The 23,166-nt window shown below is 45.1% G+C and overlaps 1 protein-coding gene across 3 annotated transcripts in view; it reads left to right on the top strand.

The window, feature by feature from the left end:
- The window catches only part of SLC22A23 (solute carrier family 22 member 23), a 94,028-nt gene that overhangs the window by 20,474 nt on the left and 50,388 nt on the right, over positions 1 to 23,166 (top strand). For all 3 annotated transcript variants that reach the window (XM_054381704.1, XM_054381705.1, XM_054381703.1), the window contains exon 3: positions 5,023 to 5,177. In XM_054381704.1, the coding sequence (XP_054237679.1) occupies positions 5,023 to 5,177 (155 nt within the window). The remainder of the gene's footprint in view (positions 1 to 5,022; positions 5,178 to 23,166) is intronic.

Below are 23,166 nucleotides of genomic sequence, written 5' to 3'. Positions count from 1 at the left end.
GTGGGTGAACAGAAAGAACATGGTTTGCTGCCACCAAAGCTGGTCATTGTGCTCATCTTCCATTCCCATCCTTGCCATCTGATGTAACTGGTCCTGCACTGGATCATTTTCTGGTCATTTACCATTTGGGGCTGGTAAAAGGAGACCAAAATGGTATTTATTTTGCTGTTTATTCACAACTGGAGTTTCCACTAAGGCGGAGGGCTGTGCTGAGAGATGGATACAAAGGGCATTGTACCTGTAAAAAGAGGAAAAATAGTTTTTAAAGGATATCATCCTTGATAAAGAGCAGGGGAGATTAAATAGAGGCATGTATAAAAGTGTTGCAAACTTGGAAAATCTGTTTTCATATAACCTATTTGCCACTCTCCAGTTCATATAATTTGAAGACTTTTGGGGGTTTTGCACCATTAACAGTTGGGGCTTTGCTTTTCCTTTTTGAAAGAAGGCTTTTAAAGCTGTAGCTGGCAAAGGTGTAAAGGGTATTAAGGCCATTTGCTCGGTAAATGGAGTGGTCTATTTTCAAAACATAGTAGGTGTGAATGCTGGGATAGCTCTGTGTGGAAAATCTGTAGGAAGAAGCTTCATAATCATGTTGGGCTGTGTAAGAAGACTGCCTGTGTCCAGTGCATGAATTTGTTGTTCAGCAGGCAGAGTGCTGCTGTTGAATTTTCCTGCTCTGGACAGAGGCTGTTGAGGTCTCTGTGGAAGGTTTTCTGCTGGAGCAGGTAGGCTTGGTGTTCATGTAGCATCAAGTCAGAAGGCCTCTGCCTCTCATTGCCCAGTACCGCCCCTGCTTAGAATCACACAGAATTACTGTGGCTAGGATAAACCTCTTAGATCATCAAGTCCAGCCTATGACCTAACATTGCCACATCAGCTAGACCATGTCTCTAAGTGCCACATCAAATCTTTCACAGTCTCACAGTATATCAGAGGTTGGAAGGGACCTCAGGAGATCATCAGGTCCAACCCCCCTGCCAGAGCAGGATCACTTAGGGTAGGCCACACAGGAATGCATCCAGGTGGGTTTTGAAAGTCTCCAGAGAAGGAGACTCCACAACCCCCCTGGGCAGCCTGTTCCAGTGCTCCGTCACTCTCACTGTAAAGAAGTTTCTCCTCAAGTTGAGGTGAAATCCTCTATGTCCTAGTTTGAACCCATTGTTCCTTGTCTTATCACTGTGCACCACCAAAAAGAGCCTGGCCCCCTCCACTTGACACCCATCCCTCACATATTTATAGACATTGATCAGATCCCCTCTCAGTCTTTTTTTCTCCAGACTAAACAGCCCCAGGGATCTCAGTCTCTCTTCACAGGGGAGATGCTCAAGTCCCCTAATCATTCTTGTGGCTCTCTGTTGGATTCTCTCCAGGAAGTCCCTGTCTCTCTTGAACTGCGGAGCCCAAAACTGGACACAGTATTCCAGGTGTGATCCACCAGGGCAGAGTAGAGAGGTAGAAGAACTTCCCTCGACCTGCTGGACACACCTTTCCTGATACATCCCAGGATCCCATTGGCTCTCTTGGCCACAAGAGCACATTGTTGTTCCATGGAGAACTTGCTGTCCACCAGCACTCCAAGGTCTTTCTCTGTGGAGCTGCTTTCCAGCAGGACAGCCCCTAACCTCTATTGATGCACATTGTTATTTCTCCCCAGGTGTAGGACCCTGCACTTGTCCTTATTAAACTTCATGAGGTTTGCCTGCACCCAGCTCTCCAGCCTGTCCAGGTCACGTTGGATGGCTGCACAGCCTGACAGGTGTCAGCCAACCCTCCCTTAAACACCTCTAGGGACGGTGATGACTCCACCTCCCTGGGCATTCCGGTGTCTAATTTGGTGCTCTTTGACACCTTTGTCCTGATGCAAGTCCCAAATCTGAGAGAAAATCTGCAAAGAATGATGTGGGAAGAGCAATTTGATAAGCTTAGTCTTCTCAGGGTGGCAAGGTACATGTGTAGGAGCACAGCAAGAGCAGATCTTGTCCTCAAACCATTCACTTTCCCTATGATGCAGTTCTGAGGACATCAGGAGTAATTTTGATGCATCTGTGGTTCATGCTGTGTGGATTGCAGATTCTTCAGAAGCCTAGGGTTGCTCGTGTCCCTCCTTTTTTACCTGTGCAGGCTGCATTTAGCATTTGATCTAGATAATAACACGCAGTGTAAGCTGAGACTTTTGTGCACAGAAATCTCTCTCTGGAGTATTCTGGATGGCAGCAGATAGCATCCCAGGGTTGTTACACCAGGGAGATTTTGTATGGCTTAATTTTTCACAAGCAGTTCCATGTACTGTTAGATAATTCTGTCTACATGTAAAGGCTTTTTTAACGCTCAGAGACACCTTCCTGTCAAAACACTGCAGGATCACCAAATACGTGGCTGAAGGCTGCCCTGGAGCCTTGCTTTTTGAAGAATGAGCTGCATGCCTTGTTGAGGAAGGAAACTACTTTTGTTTGAGAGGAGGTGCTCATGATGATGCCTTTTACTGGAGGGCTCACCTAGCCCCAGTTGGCTTTCACAGGCCCAGGAGGGTCTTGGGGTTCCTGATTCTTCATTAGCAGCAACCATTTCTTTGCATAACTTGTATAACGGTGGAGGAAATTCCACATCATAATGATAGATAACCCCAAGTACAGAGGGTGGGAGGAGGGGAAGAAGGGAAATATGCTAAGCATTGAGGTCTTTTCCTAATCAACATCATGGTCAAGCTTGTGATGAGAATTAAGTTCCTAATTCTGAGTGTTTGTATAATGCCTTTCATCTGCAAAACATTTCCACAAATACTAATTAGTGTGAATTGCAGCTTGGCGATTAGGAAAACAGGGCTGCAAAAGCCTGTGAGGATCACTGATAACAAAGTCCATTGAGAGTTTTTCTACTGTATTCAAGGTTTCATATGAGGTACTTCCCCTCCTTGCCTAAGTGCTCTGTGTTCTATAAATAACACTAAATCTGGAGCACACAGAGAGCAGTTGCTGCCCCAGTGTCCATCATGTTCCCAGCACATTGCACGTCACCCAAGCAGTGATGTTGGGTTCCCACCTGCAGCTCCAGAGCAGCTCACCTTCTGGTGATTTGTGCACTACTTGAGAGCATTCTGCTCTGACCTTGCTCTCTTCAGTTCGCACGTTCTGTTTTAAAAACGTGGAGTGGTTAATACCCACAAGTTACGTCTTAGGGGTGTCCCACAAGTGATGCTGCAGCTGATAAAATAACATTTCCTCACACAAGAAGCCATGATATCACCTTCATGGGTGTGATGACTGAAAAAGTATGAGTGATGACTGTCCAGGTTTGAGCTTCCAGCTCTGGCCAGAATGTAGATTTACCCCAAAGGAGTAAAAAACCACTTGGACAGAATTGGAAGTTAATGACAGTAATATTTACAAAAGGTACTGAGGAAAAAGGAACGTATACAAAACCAGAACTGGCAATGGATTAGGCCCGAAGGACTAGGCTCCACCATGCAGCCCACAGCCAGCAAGAAGCCTTCCTCCCAGCCAACACAAGTGAAAGCAGGAGCCAAGAGAAAACTGACCAGAAATTTTGCCTCTTAAATAGTGAATATGCAGGAAAAGGAAGAGAATAGTACAGTACATTATCTGGTGCCTCCCTCTGGGTAGAGTTCCACTTCAGGGTTTAGCAGTTATACCTTAACCTACAACATTTCACCCCTTTATTCCATTCCATTTCCTGCAACAGTCTGTTTATCAAACTAGAAACTATCTGTATATGATGAGTAGTAGAGTCCCTACAACAATGACACATATACTGGTACACTCTTCCAGTTTCCAAAAATGTAAAATATTATCGTGATGTCTCCTTTTGAGCCCTTCACCCTGTAATTTATTGTTCTCATTTAATTTTCAGTAAAGTCAAGTCCAAAGTTCTCATTGTGAATGCATGTATATCATGTACTTTAGAGCTGCTGGTAACAATCTGCTGAAAGAACTGAACAGAAACCCTTCATGTGAACCCGAACTAAGTTGTGAGTTTTAAAGGCTCTTTATTGTGCTGGCATTCAACCTGATGGCTGGCTCACAGCAGACAGACTGCTTTGAATGGCTCTAAAAGCTGCCTACGACAAGCAGGTTCCTATATTCTTTGTGGCAATGGCATATGGAGTTGACTAAAAGGGATCCTCAGCTCCACTGGAAAATTTGTGGGAGTTGACAAGTCGAAAAATTTTGGATATCTCCACATAATGATGCAGTTCTTGCTTAAAAATAGCTGTATGCTCTACTGCTTTGATTCATTCTCCTTGCACAGAGGGAGGGAGGAAAAAAGGAATTGTAAACACAAAGCATATGAGCAAGATGCAAAAATCTCATGTTCCTTTGACATAAGAGCCAAGGTCTTCAGCCAGCGGCAGCATCTCTCTTCCTCCTCATCAGCTCTGCACCAACATATGCAACTACAGTTTGCAGCTGCTGTGGGGCTGTAGGGTGGAGGGCCTCGGAGCTCACAGCTTTCCTGTGAAGCAACATGAGCCTTGTTTTGTGTTTGGGCTGTTTATTAGGCTTTTCTTCAACTAGGAGTCTGAGAAAAGTAGGTTTTTGAGCCAGGTTCTCTGTCAGGTAAGGCTGAAAAGCAAATATCTGCTGGGAAGAGGAGAACTCTACTCTGTAGACTATAGAGAAATAATAATATACCATGCCATAATATCACAGACTCTGCTATGCTACTATGGAAAGCTCCAAGAAGTTGATCTGAATTTTCAAGGGACTTGTTTGTGGCCATGTAGTAGCGATCAGATGTTTCCTTATTCATCTTGGGTGTTTTGAAAATGATGGTCAAATGGAGCAGTAGTACAATGCACGGTGCCTGCTTAATCCCAAAGCTGAGGGATCTAAGATTTCATAAGCAGAAGAAATCATGAGAGGAATGGAACAGGCAATAAAAGTGAGTGGCAATGTTTGGAAGGGATTGCATGATGTGTTTCCCCCTTTGCCTGTTGTGATGATCTAGCATCGTGTCCACCCTGGCTTTTAACACTGTTTCTCCATCCTTCCTTGTTTTTAGGGTTGGTCGACGGCCTGTCCTGCTCTTCTCTGTCATATTCATTTTGATATTTGGACTGACTGTGGCACTCTCAGTCAATGTGACAATGTTCAGCACACTCAGGTTTTTTGAGGGGTTTTGCCTGGCTGGAATTGTCCTCTCCCTGTATGCACTGCGTGAGTATGCCTTCATCATCCCTCCAAACATGTGTTTATTGAGTACACGGTTCACCCTTTCTCTGCCTTCCCGCTTTCCTCCAAACAGGTCAAACCAGAATTCTACGGGCTGACTCAGCTCTAGCCTGACTCTTGGTGAGGTTTCAGGTTGCTACAGAGCCACTCATTGAAGCTGTTTTGAGAGCTCCTTTCAAAAGAGATAAGGTGTTTCGGGTTTGCTTGCACAGAAGCTCCTCTGTGCCATAGCTCTGATGTGTGATAGGAGTAGATTTGACTTCAGATGTCGAGCTCAGGCGGAGATACTTTTGCTGTCTATAGCAGTATGTGTTTTGGCACTTCTTTAGAAATTCCTCTGTTACTTGCTGCAAGAGATCCTATATCCCTGACTCAGGACTGTAAACTACAGGAAAAATATGTGAGAAGAAGAACGCAAAGTCCTTTTGTCAAGAGTTGTTGGGTTTGTCTGTTAAAGGAAAAAAATAACAAAGAAACTTGAGGGAAGCTTGTAAGCAATGTGCTCATATCTGGAATGACTTGTCGCCAAAACACTGGAAAACTGATTTTGCAATCCTTGCCTTCAGATAGCACATGTGTGATGCCACCATCCTAATCTCTGTCGCTTGGATATGCCCCAGAGGGCTCAGTTCGCTGCTGCTTCCTTGGCTCTTTGTGATTAACACCACTGCATCAGCTGAGGAAAACACATTTTCCCCTCTTTATTATGGCTCTTGAGAAGTTTAATCTAGCTATATCCTGGGAACTGGTGTACAGGTTTTCATACATTTTTATTTCCTTCCTATTCTAGTCTGTTTCTAACCCATGGAGATTGAGCACAGTGCACTTTGCATGGAACATTTAATGGAAACAGTTGTATTTTTGTTCTGAGTCAGCACCAAGGGAAAATAAGCTCAAGTAGAATCTGCAAGAGGTTGTTTTGTATGGTACTTTGTTATAGCTGATAGGGTGTACAAGAGAGGTTTTGGGTTTTTTTCTCTTATTTTTGTTCATGTAATCTCTAGTGAGGATTTTTCACCAAAAAATCTCCCAAAACTACCACTGAAGATGTTTTTGTAATGGGAAATGTTTTAACCTGTGTAGTTCCCATAGGAGGAGGCTTCAGCCCTTACCAGTGTGACCTTCATCTGGAAATGAGGCTTGTTGGGATTTTTCACAGCCCAGTGCAGCATGTTAGTTTCTCTTGGTTTGTGATGGGTTGTTTTATCTTTTAAGAGAGTCGTTGCAACTGAAGATTTTCACAGGGAAGTCACAGACTGGTAAGTGTTAGAAGGGACTCCTGGAGATCATCTAGTCCACCCCCATACTTAAGCAGGGTCACTTAGAGCAGGTGGCCCACGATTACAATGTCCAGGTGGGTTTGGAATCTCTCCCGAGAAGGAGATTCCACCACCTCTCTGGGCTGCTTGCTACAGGGCTATTATGGACCTTTTGAGATCAGAGCAAGAGATCAGATGTGTCACAATAGTTTGCCCATCAGTGCTTCATTCAGTGAATGGAAGAAACTGGTCAGTTCATGCTTTGCTTGATCCAGAGCAAAATGATTTGAATCTGATTTTCTGAAGCTGCCCTAATTCAAGTGTTTGCAGTAACCACTGGTGTCTAGATAAACAATGTATCAAGAGAGCTGGTAGGTGTCTGCTTGAAATTAGCTGCAGCCTGAATACCAGAGTGCTCCTGCAGAAGTGGGAAAAAAAAGGAAAGAGGCAGCATCTGACTTCCTGGCTGGGGAGGAGAGTGGATTGGGGATTACTGTATTAAATTTTTCATTTAAACAACAAGAAAAAGTTGTCGTTTTGGTGGAGTGGGAGAGGATTAATCCCTAAAGTCTTAACGAGAATGAAAGTTTTGTTTTGTTATTGTTCTTGGGTTTGATTTTAGTGGTCCTAATGTTAGGCTTCCTTTCCATTTAATTTACTGTCTCTCCCATTCTGCTGGAGCTTGTAGCATGCTGTTGCACTCCTCTGTGGAGTCATCTGTTTCATGGTCCCTCTTGCCTTTCTCTTAATGGCTTTGATTTCTTCCTCCGGAGGTTTGTTCCACCTGATTTCCCGTCTGCCTGCCCTGAGCAGAACAATAGAGAGTGGAAAGTTTGATCTGCTGGGCAGGGTCATTATCCAGTTTCCAAGCTACTTTGCAGAAGCAGACTGGAGTACTGTGTGTTCTGTGTCCAGCTCTGGAGTCCTCAGCACAGGAGAGACACAGACCTGTGGAGTGAGTCCAGACGAGGCCACAACAATGAGGGCTAGAACTGCTCTGCTTGTGAGGGCAGTCTGAGAGAGTTGGGGTTATTCAGCCTGCAGCAGAGAAAGTTCCAGGGAGCCCATCTTGTGGCCTTGAAGGGGCCAGTTGGAAGGCTGGGGACAGACTTTTTAGCAGGGCCTGTTGTGATGGGACAAGGGGTGATGGTTGCAAACTAAAGGAAGGCAGAGTTAGGCTAGATAGAAGGATGATTTTTTTTACGGTGCTGGCCCACGTTGTTCAGAGAGGTGGTAGATACCTCATCCCTGGAAACATTCCAGGTTAGGTTGTTTGGGGCTCTGAGCAACCTGATCTAGTTGCATGTGTCCCTGCTGACTGCAGAGGTTGGGAATACACATCCTCTGAAGTTCCTTTTCGACTCAAACCAGTCTGTGTTTCTATGAAACTGTACAGGCTTGCAGAGCCTGCGGAGGCAATGAGCCTGCCACAGGGACCCTTTTATGCCGTGGTGATCTTGCTTAGTTGTGCCTGGGTTGAGGGCACCCCGAAAGGAAATAGTAAATAAATCCCAGATGCTTTGGGAGTGGGAAGAACAGCAAAGTGCTACTTTAAAAACTCAGGTTTAGGTGGCCTCACCACTCAAACCGCACAGCCTGAAGCTGTTTTGCTATCTCTCTGCCCTGGAGAGGGAAATGGTGGAGGGGTGCTAAGGAACATTCTGGCTGGAGTGGTTGGGAGGAGATGTATGCCCAGGGAGGTTGTGGAGTCTCCTACTCCGGAGACTTTCAAAGCCTGCCCATACATTGTGTTCCTGTGCAACCTGACCTAGGCAAACCTGCATTAGCGGGGGGGTAGGACTAGATGATCTCCCGAGGTCCCTCCCATGCTGGGAATCTGTGATTCTGTATGGCCAGCAGTTAAATGTAGGAAGGAGTGTAGACTTGGGGGGCTGCAATATGACAGGTAGTTTAAGAGAAAGCAGTGGGAAAGGTATTTTTTTCTGAAGGTGCCTTTTATTCTAGTATTTGTTGCTGTGTGCACATCCAGGGAGGAAGGATGGGCATCTTGCACCTGCTATCTTGGCATGGTTGCATGCACAGCACCCAAAACCTACTGCCCAGATGAAGAAGAGGAGGTTTGAGTGTGCCTACTGGGTTGGAAAGTCCTAAGCTGGTCCCGCAAGGAGTTTTCTTTAAACAGGTTGAGAGGGAGGGGAAGAAGTGGGGGAGCCCCGAGCAGGGACACGTGTCTGTGGAGTCATACAGCAGGCAAGGTATGTCACTCATACTGCAAATAGTTTTGTTAGCTGGCTGCGACTCGTGGGACAAAGTACACTAGGCAAATGTGGAAGTCATGGGAGAAAGCAGATCTGGTTATCTCATGGGTGTGGAGGGTGTTGCTTCAGGTCACTTCAGTTTCACTGGGGCATTCTTGGCTATGACCACGGGGCAGCCTTTTCCTGTGTGCTTATGCAGAAGGTCAGATGCTGTGGCTGACTCAGCATGGGTCCCTTCCTTAGGACTTGCTTTCTTGGGCTGATGCAAGAGCTCTCATGGTTGAGAGGAGTTTCCTCACCCTCTTCTACCCATCTCCTCTCACATGCTGCTGCCCAAGCTGTGCCTGAGCCCTCTGCAAAAGCAGCCACCTGCTTTCCATCTGGGGAAGACCAAATGTGCTTTTGTCAGTGAGATATGCCCTCTGATCTTGTCTCCTCTTCCTTTGGGAGCTCTTCTACTGGGCAACTGCCTGAGCAATAGAGCAGGAGCAGGGCTGCACTCCAGACATGGCTTATAATATTTGTACTCTAGACTCTTCACCAGCATCGTTGTCCTTCTCTGGACCTGCTCCAGCATCTCAGTGTCCTTCTAGTGAGGAGCCCAGCTTCCATCTGATCCCATCCTATGCTATACCTGGTCCTTGTTTTGTCACTTTCTGGAGTACAAGCTACGATGATGGTGTTAATTAAACTATTTAAGGGGCAGGAGAGGAAGAGAGAGATTTTGTTTGTTTGTTTTCCCTGCAAAAGCTCCTGGCAGGCTTAACAAGGACCCTCTTGTTCAAGTGTTGTGTGCCATTGCTAAGGACTGTACCTGAGCTCAGATTTGTGGCATGTAGGTGCACACAATTGCTGCCCGTTGAGCTGTTTCATGGGTGACTGAACTACAGATTAGGTAGCAAAATTAGGAAGTCTAGACTTGAATGAACTGGTAAATAGAGGCTGGAAATAGTTTTGTGAAAGGGAGACAACATCTGGGGTTGGAATGAGGTAGCAGGGCTCTCCCTCTGATGCATAGTAGCAGGATGAGTAGGCACATTTCCCTTTAAGTGGCAGGGGAACAAAGGTAGAAACACTGTTGAAAATCATAGGTTGTGTTTCGAAAGCCTGCAGAAGCTTGGCAAAGGCTTGCGGGCTGGTTAAGATGTCCAGCTGTGATGTATCTTTTTCATTTACAACTAGGTCAATCTAACCTATTACTCCCTTAAATTACACAGGCACAGACCTGAGAGAGGCTAAATGTGGACGCTTAAGAGATTTTTTTTTTCTTTTTCTTTTTAACGTATATCCTGGAAAGCAACGTGCTAGAAAGCATACTGCAGGCTGGAGAATGAGCAAGTGCCAAAACAGAGCATGGGAAGTCTCCAGGTCTTGGGCTGTAGCTATATCAGATCAGTAAAACAATTTTGCTTCCAATCAAAGAATGAGGTTTGAGATATATATCTCTGTTGGTTTTTGTTTGTCTGTTTTCCCCCCTTTTCTCTTACCCTCCACTCTTCCCCTTTGTCCCAGAAGCATATAGGCTCTGAGATCCTGGAGACATCTCACTTTTCTAATTCCTACCTCTTTTTAGAGTTGGAGTGATCTAAATAATATAGGTGCTTGATTTTATTCTCTGGTTTCCTCTACTGACTTCTCAGTAGCAGCATGGCCTTGGCTAGGCAAAGCAGGTGAAGCACTGCAAACTGGAGGCTCTAAAGTTACTCTGGGTAATCTGATCCAGCTCAATAAATAACTGCAGAGCATTCCCAAATCAGAGGATGTGGGAAACACCTGACTCTTTTCCAGTGCGATGACACGTGTGTTAGCTCTGAGGTAACGTGCAGTTCTTTCCCCTGACAAGTCTGTGATAAGATCAAAGTTGTTAGGCCTCCTACCTTCTGTTTATCACAGAATCCCAGCATGGTGAGAGTTGGAAGGGGTCTCAGGGTACCATCTAGTCCAACCCCTCTGCTAAAGTAGGGTCACCCAGAGCAGGTTGCTCAGGATCACAGTGTCCAGGCAGGTTTGCAATCATCTTCAGAGAAGGAGACTCCACAGCCTCTCTTGGCAGCCTGCTCCAGTGCTATTGTGCACCCTCACAGCAAAGGATTTTTTCCTTTTGTTCTGATGGAACCTCCTGGCTTCCAGTTTGTGCCTGTTGACCCTTGTCCTGTCACAAAGCAGTGCCGAATAGTGACTGGCCCCACCCTCTTGCCTCCTTCCCTTTAGCTATTGATCAACATTGAGAAAATCCCCTCTCAGTCTGCTCTTCTCTAGGCTAAACAGTCCCAGGTCCCTCAGCATTTCCTCCTCAGAGAGATGATCCAGTCCCTTCAGCATCTTTGTATAGCCTTGGCTGGCCTCTCTCCAGTAGTTTTCAATCTCTCTCGAACTGGGGAGCCCAGAACTGGACTCAGTACTCTGCATGTGGCCTCAGTATGGTAGAGCAGAGGGGTGAGAACCTCCTTCAACCTACTGGTCACACTGTTTTAATTTACCCAGTGTTTATAACCAGTCTTGGTTTGCTCTGAGCCACTTGATGCAGATCTAATTGAGTGATCACAGAGGGATCTGAAGCACAAAGGAAATCTGACTTGATCACCCTCAACTGACTATTAATTGTTAAATGGAAGGACTTTTTTTAATGAGCAGCCACAGGCTGTTCTAATATTGAGCTGGGATGTGAGTTTCTGGAACTGGCATCCTGGTGTTTTTTAATAGCTTTGTGTAAGAACTGTTAAAGTATTATGCAGTAGGAACACTCCAGCTGCTACAAAAAAAGGCCAGTGCCTGCCTTATATCACATGCCTGGGGGCTCAATTTATGCCAGAGTGGAAAAGGTTATTGGAATTGCAGTACACTCCTTCTAGGTATAAATCTTCCTTGCTCCAAGTGCAATCAAATTATGACTCCTCATATAATCACTTGCTTCTTTCTCTTCAGTACTTCCTCAGAATTTCCTTCCCTTTCCTGATGGTGAAAGGGGGTATGGGCTCTTCTAGGGGCACACCTTTAGGGCATGGGCTGTCCTCCTTATTTAAACCCCTACAGAAAGTATTCTGAGGCAGGGTGCCCTTGAAGCATTGCTAACAGTGTCTCAAGTCCTGGAAAAACTGTGCAGTTTGAAATGAGTTTATAGAAAGTCTTGAAGTTTGCTAAAGGGCAATAAAAGGAGCATCTTTCTAAAGCTCCGTGTGAGGTTCGAAGGAACTTGGTTAATGCAGAAAGTGCAGCAAAATCTAATTTTAATCAGGTTTTGTATTGTCAGTGGCTGAAAATCTCGTGTGCTGTCAACATAACAAAAAGCCTAAGGAATTCATTTCATTTGAGGTACTTTTTTGTATGATTGGTCAATTGGGATAGCAATTAAGATGCAGCACTGCAGTTGTTATCCTTGTGATGATGACAATCAGAACAAATTAGAGGACACCTGAAATTTCCCCAGTCCAAAATGCAGTTTGAATTTACCATTTACAGGCTGGAGAATGAAGTGATGGGTAGCAGTCCTGAGGAGAAGGTCTTGGGAGGCTGGTGGGTGAGAAGCTGGACATGAGCTGGTAACATGTACTCACAGCCCAGAAGCCAACTGTCTCCTGGGCTGCATCCCCAGCAATGTGGGCAGCAGGTTGAGGAGGGAGATTCTGCTCCTCTCCTCTGCTCTGGTGAGACCCCACCTGCAGTGCTGGGTCCATCTGTGGAGTCCTCAGCACATGAGAGACACGGGCCTTTTGGAGCAGGTCCAGAGGCCACAAAAACGTGAGGGCTGAAATCCCTCTGCTGTCAGGATAGGCTGAGAGATCTGGGATTGTTCAGCCTGGAGAAGAGAAGGTTCCAGGGAGATCTTGTGGCCTTTCCGTGCTTAAAGGGGGCCCACAGGAAAGATGTTACTTTTACATTTTATTTTTTTCCCTAGCAGCAAAATGAATTAGAGCCCAAGTCATATGAGGGAGAACTGGGGTTGTTCAGCCCAGGGAAAAGGAGTGTGAGAGGAGACCTTCTCGAGATCAGTCTTTTCGCCCAAGTCACAAGTGACAGGACAAGAGGAAATGGCCTTAAGTTGCACCAGAGGAGGTTTAGGTTGGACATTAGGAGCAATTTCTTCCCCAAAAGGGTTGTCAAGCCCTGGAACAGGCTGCCCAGGGCAATGATGAAGTCACCAGTTCTAGAGGGATTGAAAAGCTGTGTAGATTTGTGGCTGAGGGCCATGGTTTAGTGGTGACCTGGCAGTGCTGGGTTAATGACCGGACTTGTTGATCTTAAAGGTCTCTTCCAACTGAAATGATTCTGTGACTCTAAGGTAGTCAACAAACAGGGATGGATATCTTTTTTTTCCTCAGCTGGTTCTTCCAGTGAGGCAGAGCTGCGTTCCTATCTCTGGTATGCTGTGGAAGGAAACACATGTAGGTTCATAAATCACTGATGGATGAATAGTGCTTTGCTTCTCTTTCCTGCTGTGGCTGCAGGTTGGCTTGTCAGGAAAGCACAACCCAAATGATCCTGGCAACAGGATGTGCACAGAGGAAAAACCACGTGTGTGAGGGAGGTAGATTTAGAAGTTTATCTGTAGTCACTGGAATATTCAAGTTCAGCAACAAATGTTAGCACACAGTTTCACATAAATATTTATGTGCCTTTGAAGAGGAACCCTAATTGAACAAGGCTAGCCACATTTCCATCCCTAGTCACACAGGCGTGACTCCTGTTTTCTGACTCACAAATAACAAAACCCTGTGGGATTTTCACTAGTTCAAGTTAATTAAATTTCATTCAAAGCACGAAACTTGCAGGCAGCAGTCATAGCAGGGTTTCTGCAAATGCACGTTATTTAGTCAGATGCAATAAAAAGTTAACTTCTGGCGTAATTGCTCATTTTATTTGTTGCCAGTGTGCAGAATTGAGTCGTACGTGCTGTCCCAGTACTCCTATCACTCGCTTTTCTTTTTGAAAGAGAGCTGCTGGATGTTGCACTGAGGGAGAATTTGTTTATAGTCACAAGCTGCAATTACTAGTGGACCTAAAGGCGTGTTCTTGTCTTTGGAGAACATCTGGTCCCTTCTTGAATGAGCCTCACATACGCATTATGTAGTTTTTAGAGGGAGGTTGAGGCATAAGTGTTCGTTATAGTCTCTTGAAAACTTGTTTGCTCACATTCTTTGAATTCAAGTTGTGGTGTGAATTAGGGGAAAAGAAATCAGTTTACTAAAGTCTTGTGGATGCTGTGAAAATCTCTGCAAGCACTAGGCTGGTTTTGTGTCTATGAGCTGTATGTCTGTTTTTTTTACCCATACATTCAGTAATGAGTCTTTCAGCTACAGCTAATACTGAATTTAGGCTTGGAAATAAACCTGGTAGTATCTTAGATAAAAAGGATGTTGGAAGAAGGCTTTGTGTCTTGTCCTCTTTTGACAGGAGAAGGGGTGATGGTTTTTAAACCAAAAGAGAGAGGTTCAGAGTAGATAGAAGAAAGATGTATCTTAGACTGAGAGTGGTGAAACACTGGCCCAAGTTTCCTGGAGAGGTGGTAGATGCCCTTCCCTGGAAACATTCCAGATCAGGTTGGATGTGACTCTGAGCAACCTGCACTAGTTGTAGATGTCCCTGCTAACTGCAGGAGGGTTGGACTAGATGACCTTTAAAGGTCGTTTGCAACCCAAACCATTCTGTGATTCTGTGAAATGCAGCTGTCCTCTGATGAGCAGTGTCTGAACAGTGGGAGGGAGCATGGCTCAGGATGTGCCTCAGCAATTCTGGATCCACGTTCCTCTAACTCTCTGGGTGATTTCCCCGCTCCAAGATGCCCCAGGATTTCTCTCTCACTGGCTTGTGTTTAGAGGAATTCAAGGCAGAATAACCATTCTTGTGGTGTCTCCTTCCAGATCTGTCCTATTCCCATGGCAGAGATCAGCTTCTTGCAGAGCAAACTAGCAGCTCATACACTGATGCCTCACTCCTCTCCCACACAGTCAGGCATTTGAGTGCAAATACATCTCCATCAGTGGCTTACCTCACATTTTCACTCTATGCATGTTAAGGACACGCATCTCAATCTGATGCTTTTTATGCTCTGAGGAGAATAATCTTTGGCAGCAACAGTGTGTGATGTCTGTGCATGCCTTGGCCAGCCCAGGACATGAGAGGTCCTCAGCACTGGTGAGGCTGCACTTTGAATATTGGGTTCAGTTTTGGTGCCCTCATTATGAGAAGAATATTGAGGTGCTGGAGCAGGTACAGAGAGCACCAGGTCTCACAAGGAGCAGCTGAGGGAACTGAAGTTGTTCAGCCTGGACTGGAGGAGGTTCAGGGGAGACCTTATTGCTTTCTACAACTCCCTCAAAGGAGGTTGGAGCAAGATGGGGGTTGGTCTCTTCTTCCCAGAAACAGGTGACAGCACAAAAGGAAATGGCCTTATGTTGTGCCAAGGGAGGTTTAGGTTGGACATTAGGAACAATGTCTTCCCCCAAAAGTTTGTCAAGCCTTGGAACAGGCTGGTCAGGGAAGTGGTAGAGTCACCAGTCCTAGAGGGACTGAAAACCCATGTAGATGTGGTGCTGAGAGGCATGATTTAGTGGTGACCTGGCACCTGGCAGTTGGACTTGTTGATCTTAAAGGTCTCTTTCAACCAAAATTCTGAGTACCTCAGTGCAGTGGAATAGGACAAGCTCTGCTGGAGCTCTGTATGCTGTAATTCTGTTAAAAACACAGGGTGGATGGAAGACCAGTGTGCCCCAGTACTGAGGTTATTTTATGTACCATCTGTTATCCAAACAACTGAGACTAATTCCATGAAGAGATGAGGAAGATGTTTTCTCCATGAAGTATTCAGTTCGGTATGGATTTAAGCAAATGGACCAGGGATTGTTGCCTAAAAAGGAATCCCTGGATTTTTCTGCTTGGTGTGGAACAGTGGATCAGAAGAACAAAGTGCCCCTATGTCAGCCCTCTAAGGGTCTTCCCCAGTTCCAATGCTGCTTGCAGTCCTGGTTGCAGTCCTGTACTGGTAGCCAGTAGAGCTGTCTCCTGGATATAGAGCACTCAGCTTACAGCTTCATAAGAGATGTCAGAAGCAAGGAAAGTAACAAAATGTATGCTGGAAGCAGAATCAATAATGTGGTGAGGCAAAAACCAATATAAAGAAATACCTTTTTTTTTTTTTAATTGCAGCAAATAAAAATGGATTGAAAGCATGGAGGAAAACCAGGAGCAATGCAGAAAGCTTGTATAAGGGTAGAATTACCTTATGTGGTGAAACTACAACCAACATTCCTAATAAAGCCCCATTTTGTTGCATTTATTTATAGCTTTTGCCTAGAAATGGGCTAACTTATTAAGGCAGGAAACAAAATTTGTGTTTCAAGGAAGCTTGAGGAAAATTAATTAAAGAGCTTTTTGAATTATACAGCCATTAAAAATGACTCAGCTTTGGAAGTAAAATAAATAAATTAAGCTGCTAGCGTTAGCTGTTGGAAAAATGGCTTCTCTTTTATCTGTACAGTATAGAAACTTAATTACAGCTCTCTGGTTCTTTGGAATTTGGGCAGGAAAAGGTTTAATTTATACCAACTTTGACTCTATCCATATGAGTCTTCTTGAGTGTCATGTGTGAGTTTAGAGTTATGAATCAGCCTGAAGTGTTGTCCCATCCTGCTTGTTTTATTCCTATAGTGTCTGCATCTTATTTTTAATTCAGTATCTGTGTCTTGTCAATTTTTAAACCTCGCAGATCTGGCTTTTCCAGGAGAAAAACTTCACCCTTTTTTGGACTGAATGCTGCATAAATATTCATGCAGGTGCCTTGCCTTTCTTCCTGACTTTTAATGGTGGTCTTTGTCTGAGGGTAGGCAATTTATGTGGGTTTGTGGCAAAGCAGAGAAAAACAATAACTGATGAATGGCCCAAAGAGGGAAAATACGGAGAAATAAGAATATACCACATGTACTGCAGCTGCCTCTTCTCTCTTGCTGCTGCTGAAGAGAAGGTGACAGATCTTGTTCTGAAATAAGAAATCTGCTGCTATCCAATAAAGAATATTAGCAGTAATTAAAGATTTTATATCCTGGTTATTTTGGAAACAAATCCACAGCCAAACAAAGTCAGCAGTGTGTCCTTCTACACAGCTTCACACCATCTCCATGCTGTACTTTGCTGGTGTCTTGGCTGGGAGTTTTCAGTGCCTGGTGGGATTTGTACTGGAGATACTGGTGCTTTCCCCTGCCAGGGCAGTTTTGCATGTGACATCTGATTAGGAAACCCTTACTCAGAATCCCAGCATGGTGGGGGTTGGAAGGGGGATCTCTGGGGATCATCTAGTCCAATGCCCTTGCTAAAGCAGGGTCACCCAGAGCAAGTTGCCCAGGATCACAGTGTCCTGGCAGGTTTGGAATCTCTCCAGAGAAGCAGAAAGAACCCACCTGCTTGTCCAAGAGGCAACGGGCCTTTTAAAAAATCCGTGTATATGGAAAAAAAAGAGCCTTCCTGCCCAGGCTGTTGGGAGTAGTTAACATCCCAAAATGACAGTGCAGGAACTGGCTGGAGCCTAAGATGACCCAGCTGTGCCTCTCCTTCCCTGACTGGTGCTCCCACCTACTGCTGACCCTACCATGAACTGATTCAGGGGTGTAAACTAGCAGAAAACTGTTGATTGTTGTTGTTTGGTTTCATTTTAAGTAAATTTTATCCTGATCTTTCTTCCTCCAAAAGCTCACTACAGGGTTGGGTGAACATGAGCAGATGAAGGAAGTGACTGGATAATCAAGGAGAGAGGAAGGACAGCAGGACCCATGATACACATTCAGCTTGCAGTAGATGTAGTTAAGAGCTCTACAAGCTTGCCTGTAGTGCAGATAAATCAGTTCTTGCAAGCCTATTGCAGCAGTCGTAGGTCAGAAGATTCTCTTGGTGAAAACAGAGACAAGTCACTCTGGGTCATCTTGAACGTGGGATTAAAAACTTTCTTGCAGGCTTTTTGAAGATTAGTCAGTGTTTAACTGCTGCATCTTGTCAGAGACAGTATGTCTAATATGGCTAGAAATGTATGTTGTAGATTGATATTTCCTCCCAGGATAGCTGTCTTTGAAGTAGTAGCAGATGGAAGTTCTTCCACCGCTTCTAGGCACTGTCTGACTTGTCTGGGAGAAGAGTGGATGAACTGGCAGTAGAGAAAAGGAGTCATAAAAATGATTTATAGAGACCTGCGTGGCTTTGACTTTATTTACTTCAGCTTTTGGAGTGTGGATGCCAGCTTTGGATTCATTTAAACCTTCTGAAGCTCAGTTGGAGAACCAAATATGATCAGGTCTTGGTTATGAGGTTTCTACTTTTCTGGCTGGCTTTTCTCAGTAACATCCAAATTAGTGTCTGGCTGGCTTTTCTCAGTAACATCCAAATTAGTGAATAAAGAGAAGCCTCCAGCCTGATGGTAACAGAAAAATCTGAGAGTCAGAGTAAAACATCTTGATTGTGGACTTGGCAGTCAGGAGCAGAAATGCAGACCCGTCAGTCTGATATTGCAGTATGAGAAAGACCCATGTCTTGGAAAAGCACATTTTATTGCTGTACTGTCAGTTTTGCTTCAGTATCACAGTATATCAGAGGTTGGAAGGGACCTCAAAAAATCATCAGATCCAATCCCCCTGCCAGAGCAGGATCACTTAGGGTAGTCCACACAGGAACGCATCCAGGTGGGTTTTGAAAGTCTCCAGAGAAGGAGACTCCACAACCCCCCTCAGCAGCCTGTTCCAGTGCTCTGTCACCCTCACTGTAAAGAAGTTTCTCCTCATGTTGAGGTGAAATCTATGTTCTAGTTTGAACCTGTTGTTCCTTGTCCTATCAGTGTGAACCACTGAAAAGAGCCTGGCCCCCTCCACTTGATACCCACCCCTCAGATATTTATAGACATTGATCAGATCCCCTCTCAGTCTTCTCTTCTCCAGACTAAACAGCCCCAGGGATCTCAGTCTGTCTTCATAGGGGAGATGCTCAAGTCCCCTAATCATCCTCATGGCTCTCTGTTGGATTCTCTCCAGCAGTAAATTTTACCCTTTAAGAAGACAGGATTTTAATTTTGGCTTTAGGATTAGAAAGGTTAGAGCTTGAACTGAAGGGCAGGGATGATGATGTTTTTGTGTCAGATAATGATGCTGAAAGATACTTTCTGCACTGAATATCCTGAGCAGCTCGTATGACCTTGGTCTTTGACTCAGAGCATTTGCCAAGTCTTTGGGATTGTCAGAATGCTCTTTTAATTTTTTTGTTTGTTGGTTGGTTTGGGGTTTGGGTTTTGGTTTATTTTTGGTTTTTTCTTTCTTTTGTTATTTCTGCTCACTTAATTAGTTTTTGATTGCTACTTAGGGGGCTGCCTGAGAATGGCTGATTACAGCACATCCATTTCTATTTTAAAATGTCATACTGTGTAAAATAGGAAAATACAAAGGAAATTTTCTGGATTTATGTGGATTTACGGATTTTGGCTTCAGCTTTCTCCCATTTATTTTCTTACAAAGAATAGTACTGAAAAGAGTGAGTTCCACTTTCTTAGCACTGGAAGGGAATAGTGCTTACTCTTTGGTTAAGACATCTGTGAGGAAGATATGTTGCAACGCTTGCTGTAATATATTAAGAAAATTCACTGAGATTTGTAAGATTTGCATGAAAACAAATTTGTCCTGATGATTCTGAACTGGGAATATTAGTCCGCAAAATACTAGCACAATTCTGGTGTTAAATAGTATAATAATAGTATAATAGTATAATTTTAGTGATATAGATTTAAGACATTCCTGTAACATGGTTAAATGCCAAACCAAACAGTATCTAATTTATTTTTTCATACTGCATTGCAGCTATACTTGTGCATTGGTGTGCAATGGTGCTGTTGGGGTGTAAACCTGGAGACAATTTCACGACAGGCGCTCAGTATAAAATTCATTAGTTTCGATTTCACTTAAAAGCCAGGTGTAAAATTAATACACATTTGAGAAACTTAGACATTCAAACTGGCAACATTTTCATTTTCTCTTTGTTCTGATGGATAAGGACAGGAATAGGATATGGCTGGAGGATTCCCAGCTCACCTGCATCCCTCTCAGCAGCTACTCTCTCTCTGCTGGCTTTGGCATTTGTCTTGCCCTCTTCAGCCACTTAATCCAGCCAAAAAGCAAACAGAAATTCCCTTTAATTAGCAGATTTTTCTGCTTTTCTGTCAAAATACCCAATTAGGGAGCAAACATGCAAATGTCAGAGGTAAATGTCAGGGGAGAATGCAGGTGGGTGGACTTTGCTCATGGGGTGGCAAACTGCATCCTGACCATCCCTGTTGTGTGAAACTTAAATCTGAGAACAGAGCAAAGTGTGCCTCTGCATTGCAGCCCCCCAGCCACTTCCAGAAGTTTCTGCCACATGTTCTGACACCTCAATTTTGCTGATTGAGCTAGTTTTGTAACCTCATTCCAGACCAACTGTGCAAGGTGATGGTGGCTAAACAGAAAAAATCAGAAGTACCTCTTGATATACTACTCCCACCCACCACTGCCAGCTGCTCTGCTCTGTTTTTAACTGATCTATGTTAGGATTGTTGTGTGATTGCATCAACAGTAGAATTGGTGCAGATAAAGCTGTGAAGGTGATTAGGGGACTAGAACATCTCTCTTATGAAGAAAGGTTGAGGGACTTGGGGCTTTTTAGTTTAGAGAAGAGAAGGCTGAGAGGGGGTCTTATCAATGCTGAAAATTATTTAAACGATGTGTGTCAGGAAGATGGGACCAGTCTTGTTTCAGTGGTGCCCAGTGACAAGAGGTAACAGGAACTAACTTGAACATAGGAAGTTCTATGTAAACATGAGGAGGAACTTTGTTGAAGGTGGTGGAGCACTGGACCAGACTGCCCAGGGAGGTGGTGGAGTCTTTGTCTCTAGAGTCATTCAAATCCTGCCTGGACACTGTCCTGCGCAGCTTGCTCTAGGTGAACCTGGCCTGGCAGGGGATTTGGAAGGTCTCTTCCAACACCTATCATTCTGTGAGGAAACCTGTAGCGTGCTTTTTCCTTCTCACACCACTTTGGCTGCATGCATTTGGGATGTAGGTGAGTTTCTCTTGTAGAGTGCACTTCAGATGGAGTAAGGTCAAAGGGAAAGAAATTCCTGTGAGGAAAACTGAATTCCTCAAGTATAATCTGTGTGTGTGAGCCTTACAGAATGCCAGCATGGTGGGGCTTGAAAGGAAACTCTGGATATCATATAGTCCAACCCCTCTGCTGATGCAGGGCCACCCACAGCAGGTTGCCCAGGATCACAATGTCCAGGTGAGCTTGGAATCTCTCCAGAGAACTCTCTTCGCAAACCCTCTGGGCAGCCTGTTCCAGGGCTCAGGCACTGTCACAGCAAAGAATTTTTTCCTCCTCTTCTGATAGAACTTTCTGGGTTCTAGTTTGGGTCTAGCCCATTGCCCTATGTCCTGTTGCTGGGTATCACTGAAAAGAGTCCGGCCACAGCCCTTTAGCTATTGATCAGCATTGAGAAGATCCCCTCTCAGTCTCTTCTCCAGAATAACCAGCCCAAGTCTCTCAAACCTTTTAGCTGACCCTGATTTCCTGATGGTGTCACTGAATGGTTTTTGCTTGTTTGGAGACAGGCCTGGGCTGAGTTCCCCACCCCCACCAGAGTAATCTTTTTGTGAAACATCCTCCACCTCAGCAGCCACCATGTCTCCCCAGAAGATGCAGGGAGCCGGCGGCAGCAGCTGGCATTCCCATTGCTCACCCTTTGGGTTCTTTGTTGTCAGAGCTTCTTAATGAAACACCCGATGAGTCAGCGTTAACTAATCTTGCTTGGGTGTGAGGCTGTCACCTCCCTGGAGATGAAGGAGAAGCTCTGTGCCTGGCTTGAGAATGCTGGGACAAAGAGATCTTGTTGACATGCAGGTCTGGCTTCTTCCTCTGCCTCATTTAATAATTTGGTACCTGTAGGGACAGCAAATTGGAAGTGAACTGGCACAAGCAGGAGGAAATGTGTCCCCCACACTCCCTCAGGCAGCACTTTTACGTAAGAGGGACACTTTCGAGATGCATATTGAAATTGATTTCATCTTTCTGCCCCATTAACTAAGCAATTGGTTTTCAACAGCAGTTCACAGAGGAATTGGAGTCAAAGCAGGCTGATTAACTGGAGGACAGCCAGCCTGGCAATTGTTTGTCATCCCCTGTTTAATACTCACAGTGATACAAACATCAGAGACTTCAAACTTCTCCCCTCCAGAGACAATGCAGTGAACTAATCTGATGAGAAACTGCTGAGATTCCCCACCAACTTTTTCATCTAACCAAGTTAAATACTGTTAGCTGGAATTGCTCAGTTCAATGACTCCCTGCCAGCACTGGAAGACTTCAGCTTTCATAGAATGGGAAGGGACCTCTGAAGGTCATCTAGTCCAACCCCTCTGCAGTAAGCAGGGGCAGCCTCAACTCGATCAGGCTGCCCAGAGCCCTGTCCAGCCTCACTTTGAATACCTCCAGGGATGGGACCCCAACCACCTCCCTGGGCAACCTGTTCCAGTGTTCCACCACCCTCATAGTAAAGAACCTGCTCCTGACATCCAGTCTAAATCTGCTCTTCTCCAGTTTGAAGCCATTGCCCCTCACCTTATCACTACAGGCATTTGTAAGCAATCTCTCTTCATCCTTCCTGTAGGCCCCCTTCAGGTACTGGAAGGCTGCTATTAGGTCTCTCTGGAACCTCCTCTTCTCCAGGCTGAACAACCCCAGCTCCATCAGCCTGTCCTCGTAGCAGAGGTGCTCCAACCCCCTGATCGTTCTTGTGGCCCTCCTCTGGACCCTCTCCATCAGTTCTGTGTCCTTTCTATATTGAGGGCTCCAGACCTGGATGCAGTAGTCCAGGTGAGATCTCACCAGAACAGAGCAAAGCGGCAGCATCACCTTTCTGGATCTGCTGGCAATGTGTCTTTTGATGCAACCCAGGATGTGATTGGCCTTCTGGGCTGAAAGTGCACACTGCCTGCTCATGTCCAGCTTCTTGTCCATCAGCACCCCCAAGTCCTTTTCCATAGGGCCACCTCATCCCCCAGTCTGTATTGATAGCAAGGATTGTTCTGGCCCAGGTGCAGAACCCTGCACTTGCTCTTGTTGAACCTCATGAGGTTCACCTGGGACCTCCTCTTCAGCTTGTCCAGATCCCTCTGGATGACATCCCATCCCTCTAGTGTATCAACACCACCACTCAGCTTGCTTTGTTGGGTTTTGTGTGTAGCAGTGGGTGATCTGGCGTTCAGGTGGGCGAGGTGAAACTTAATTCCTGTCAGCTGATAACAACCATTCCTCCTTCAGATGCAGAATGTGCTCAGCTTTTGCTCACAGAACTGGCTGATCTTTGCCTGTGTGGAGTCCCCTTCCTGCCCAAAGTCATGATGTCCTGATGGCACGTGCCTATCACTGTTGTGAATATCCAAAGTTGTGGTGTTTTAGTGACTGAGAGGCGTTAAGGAGTGTCTGTTCAAACTCAGACAGGTC

Source organism: Indicator indicator, chromosome 6 (assembly GCF_027791375.1).
Source record: "Indicator indicator isolate 239-I01 chromosome 6, UM_Iind_1.1, whole genome shotgun sequence".
Classification (NCBI taxonomy): domain Eukaryota; kingdom Metazoa; phylum Chordata; class Aves; order Piciformes; family Indicatoridae; genus Indicator; species Indicator indicator.
The sequence above is the reverse complement of the archived record's forward strand: the minus strand, read 5'-3'. Positions and strand labels throughout refer to the sequence as shown.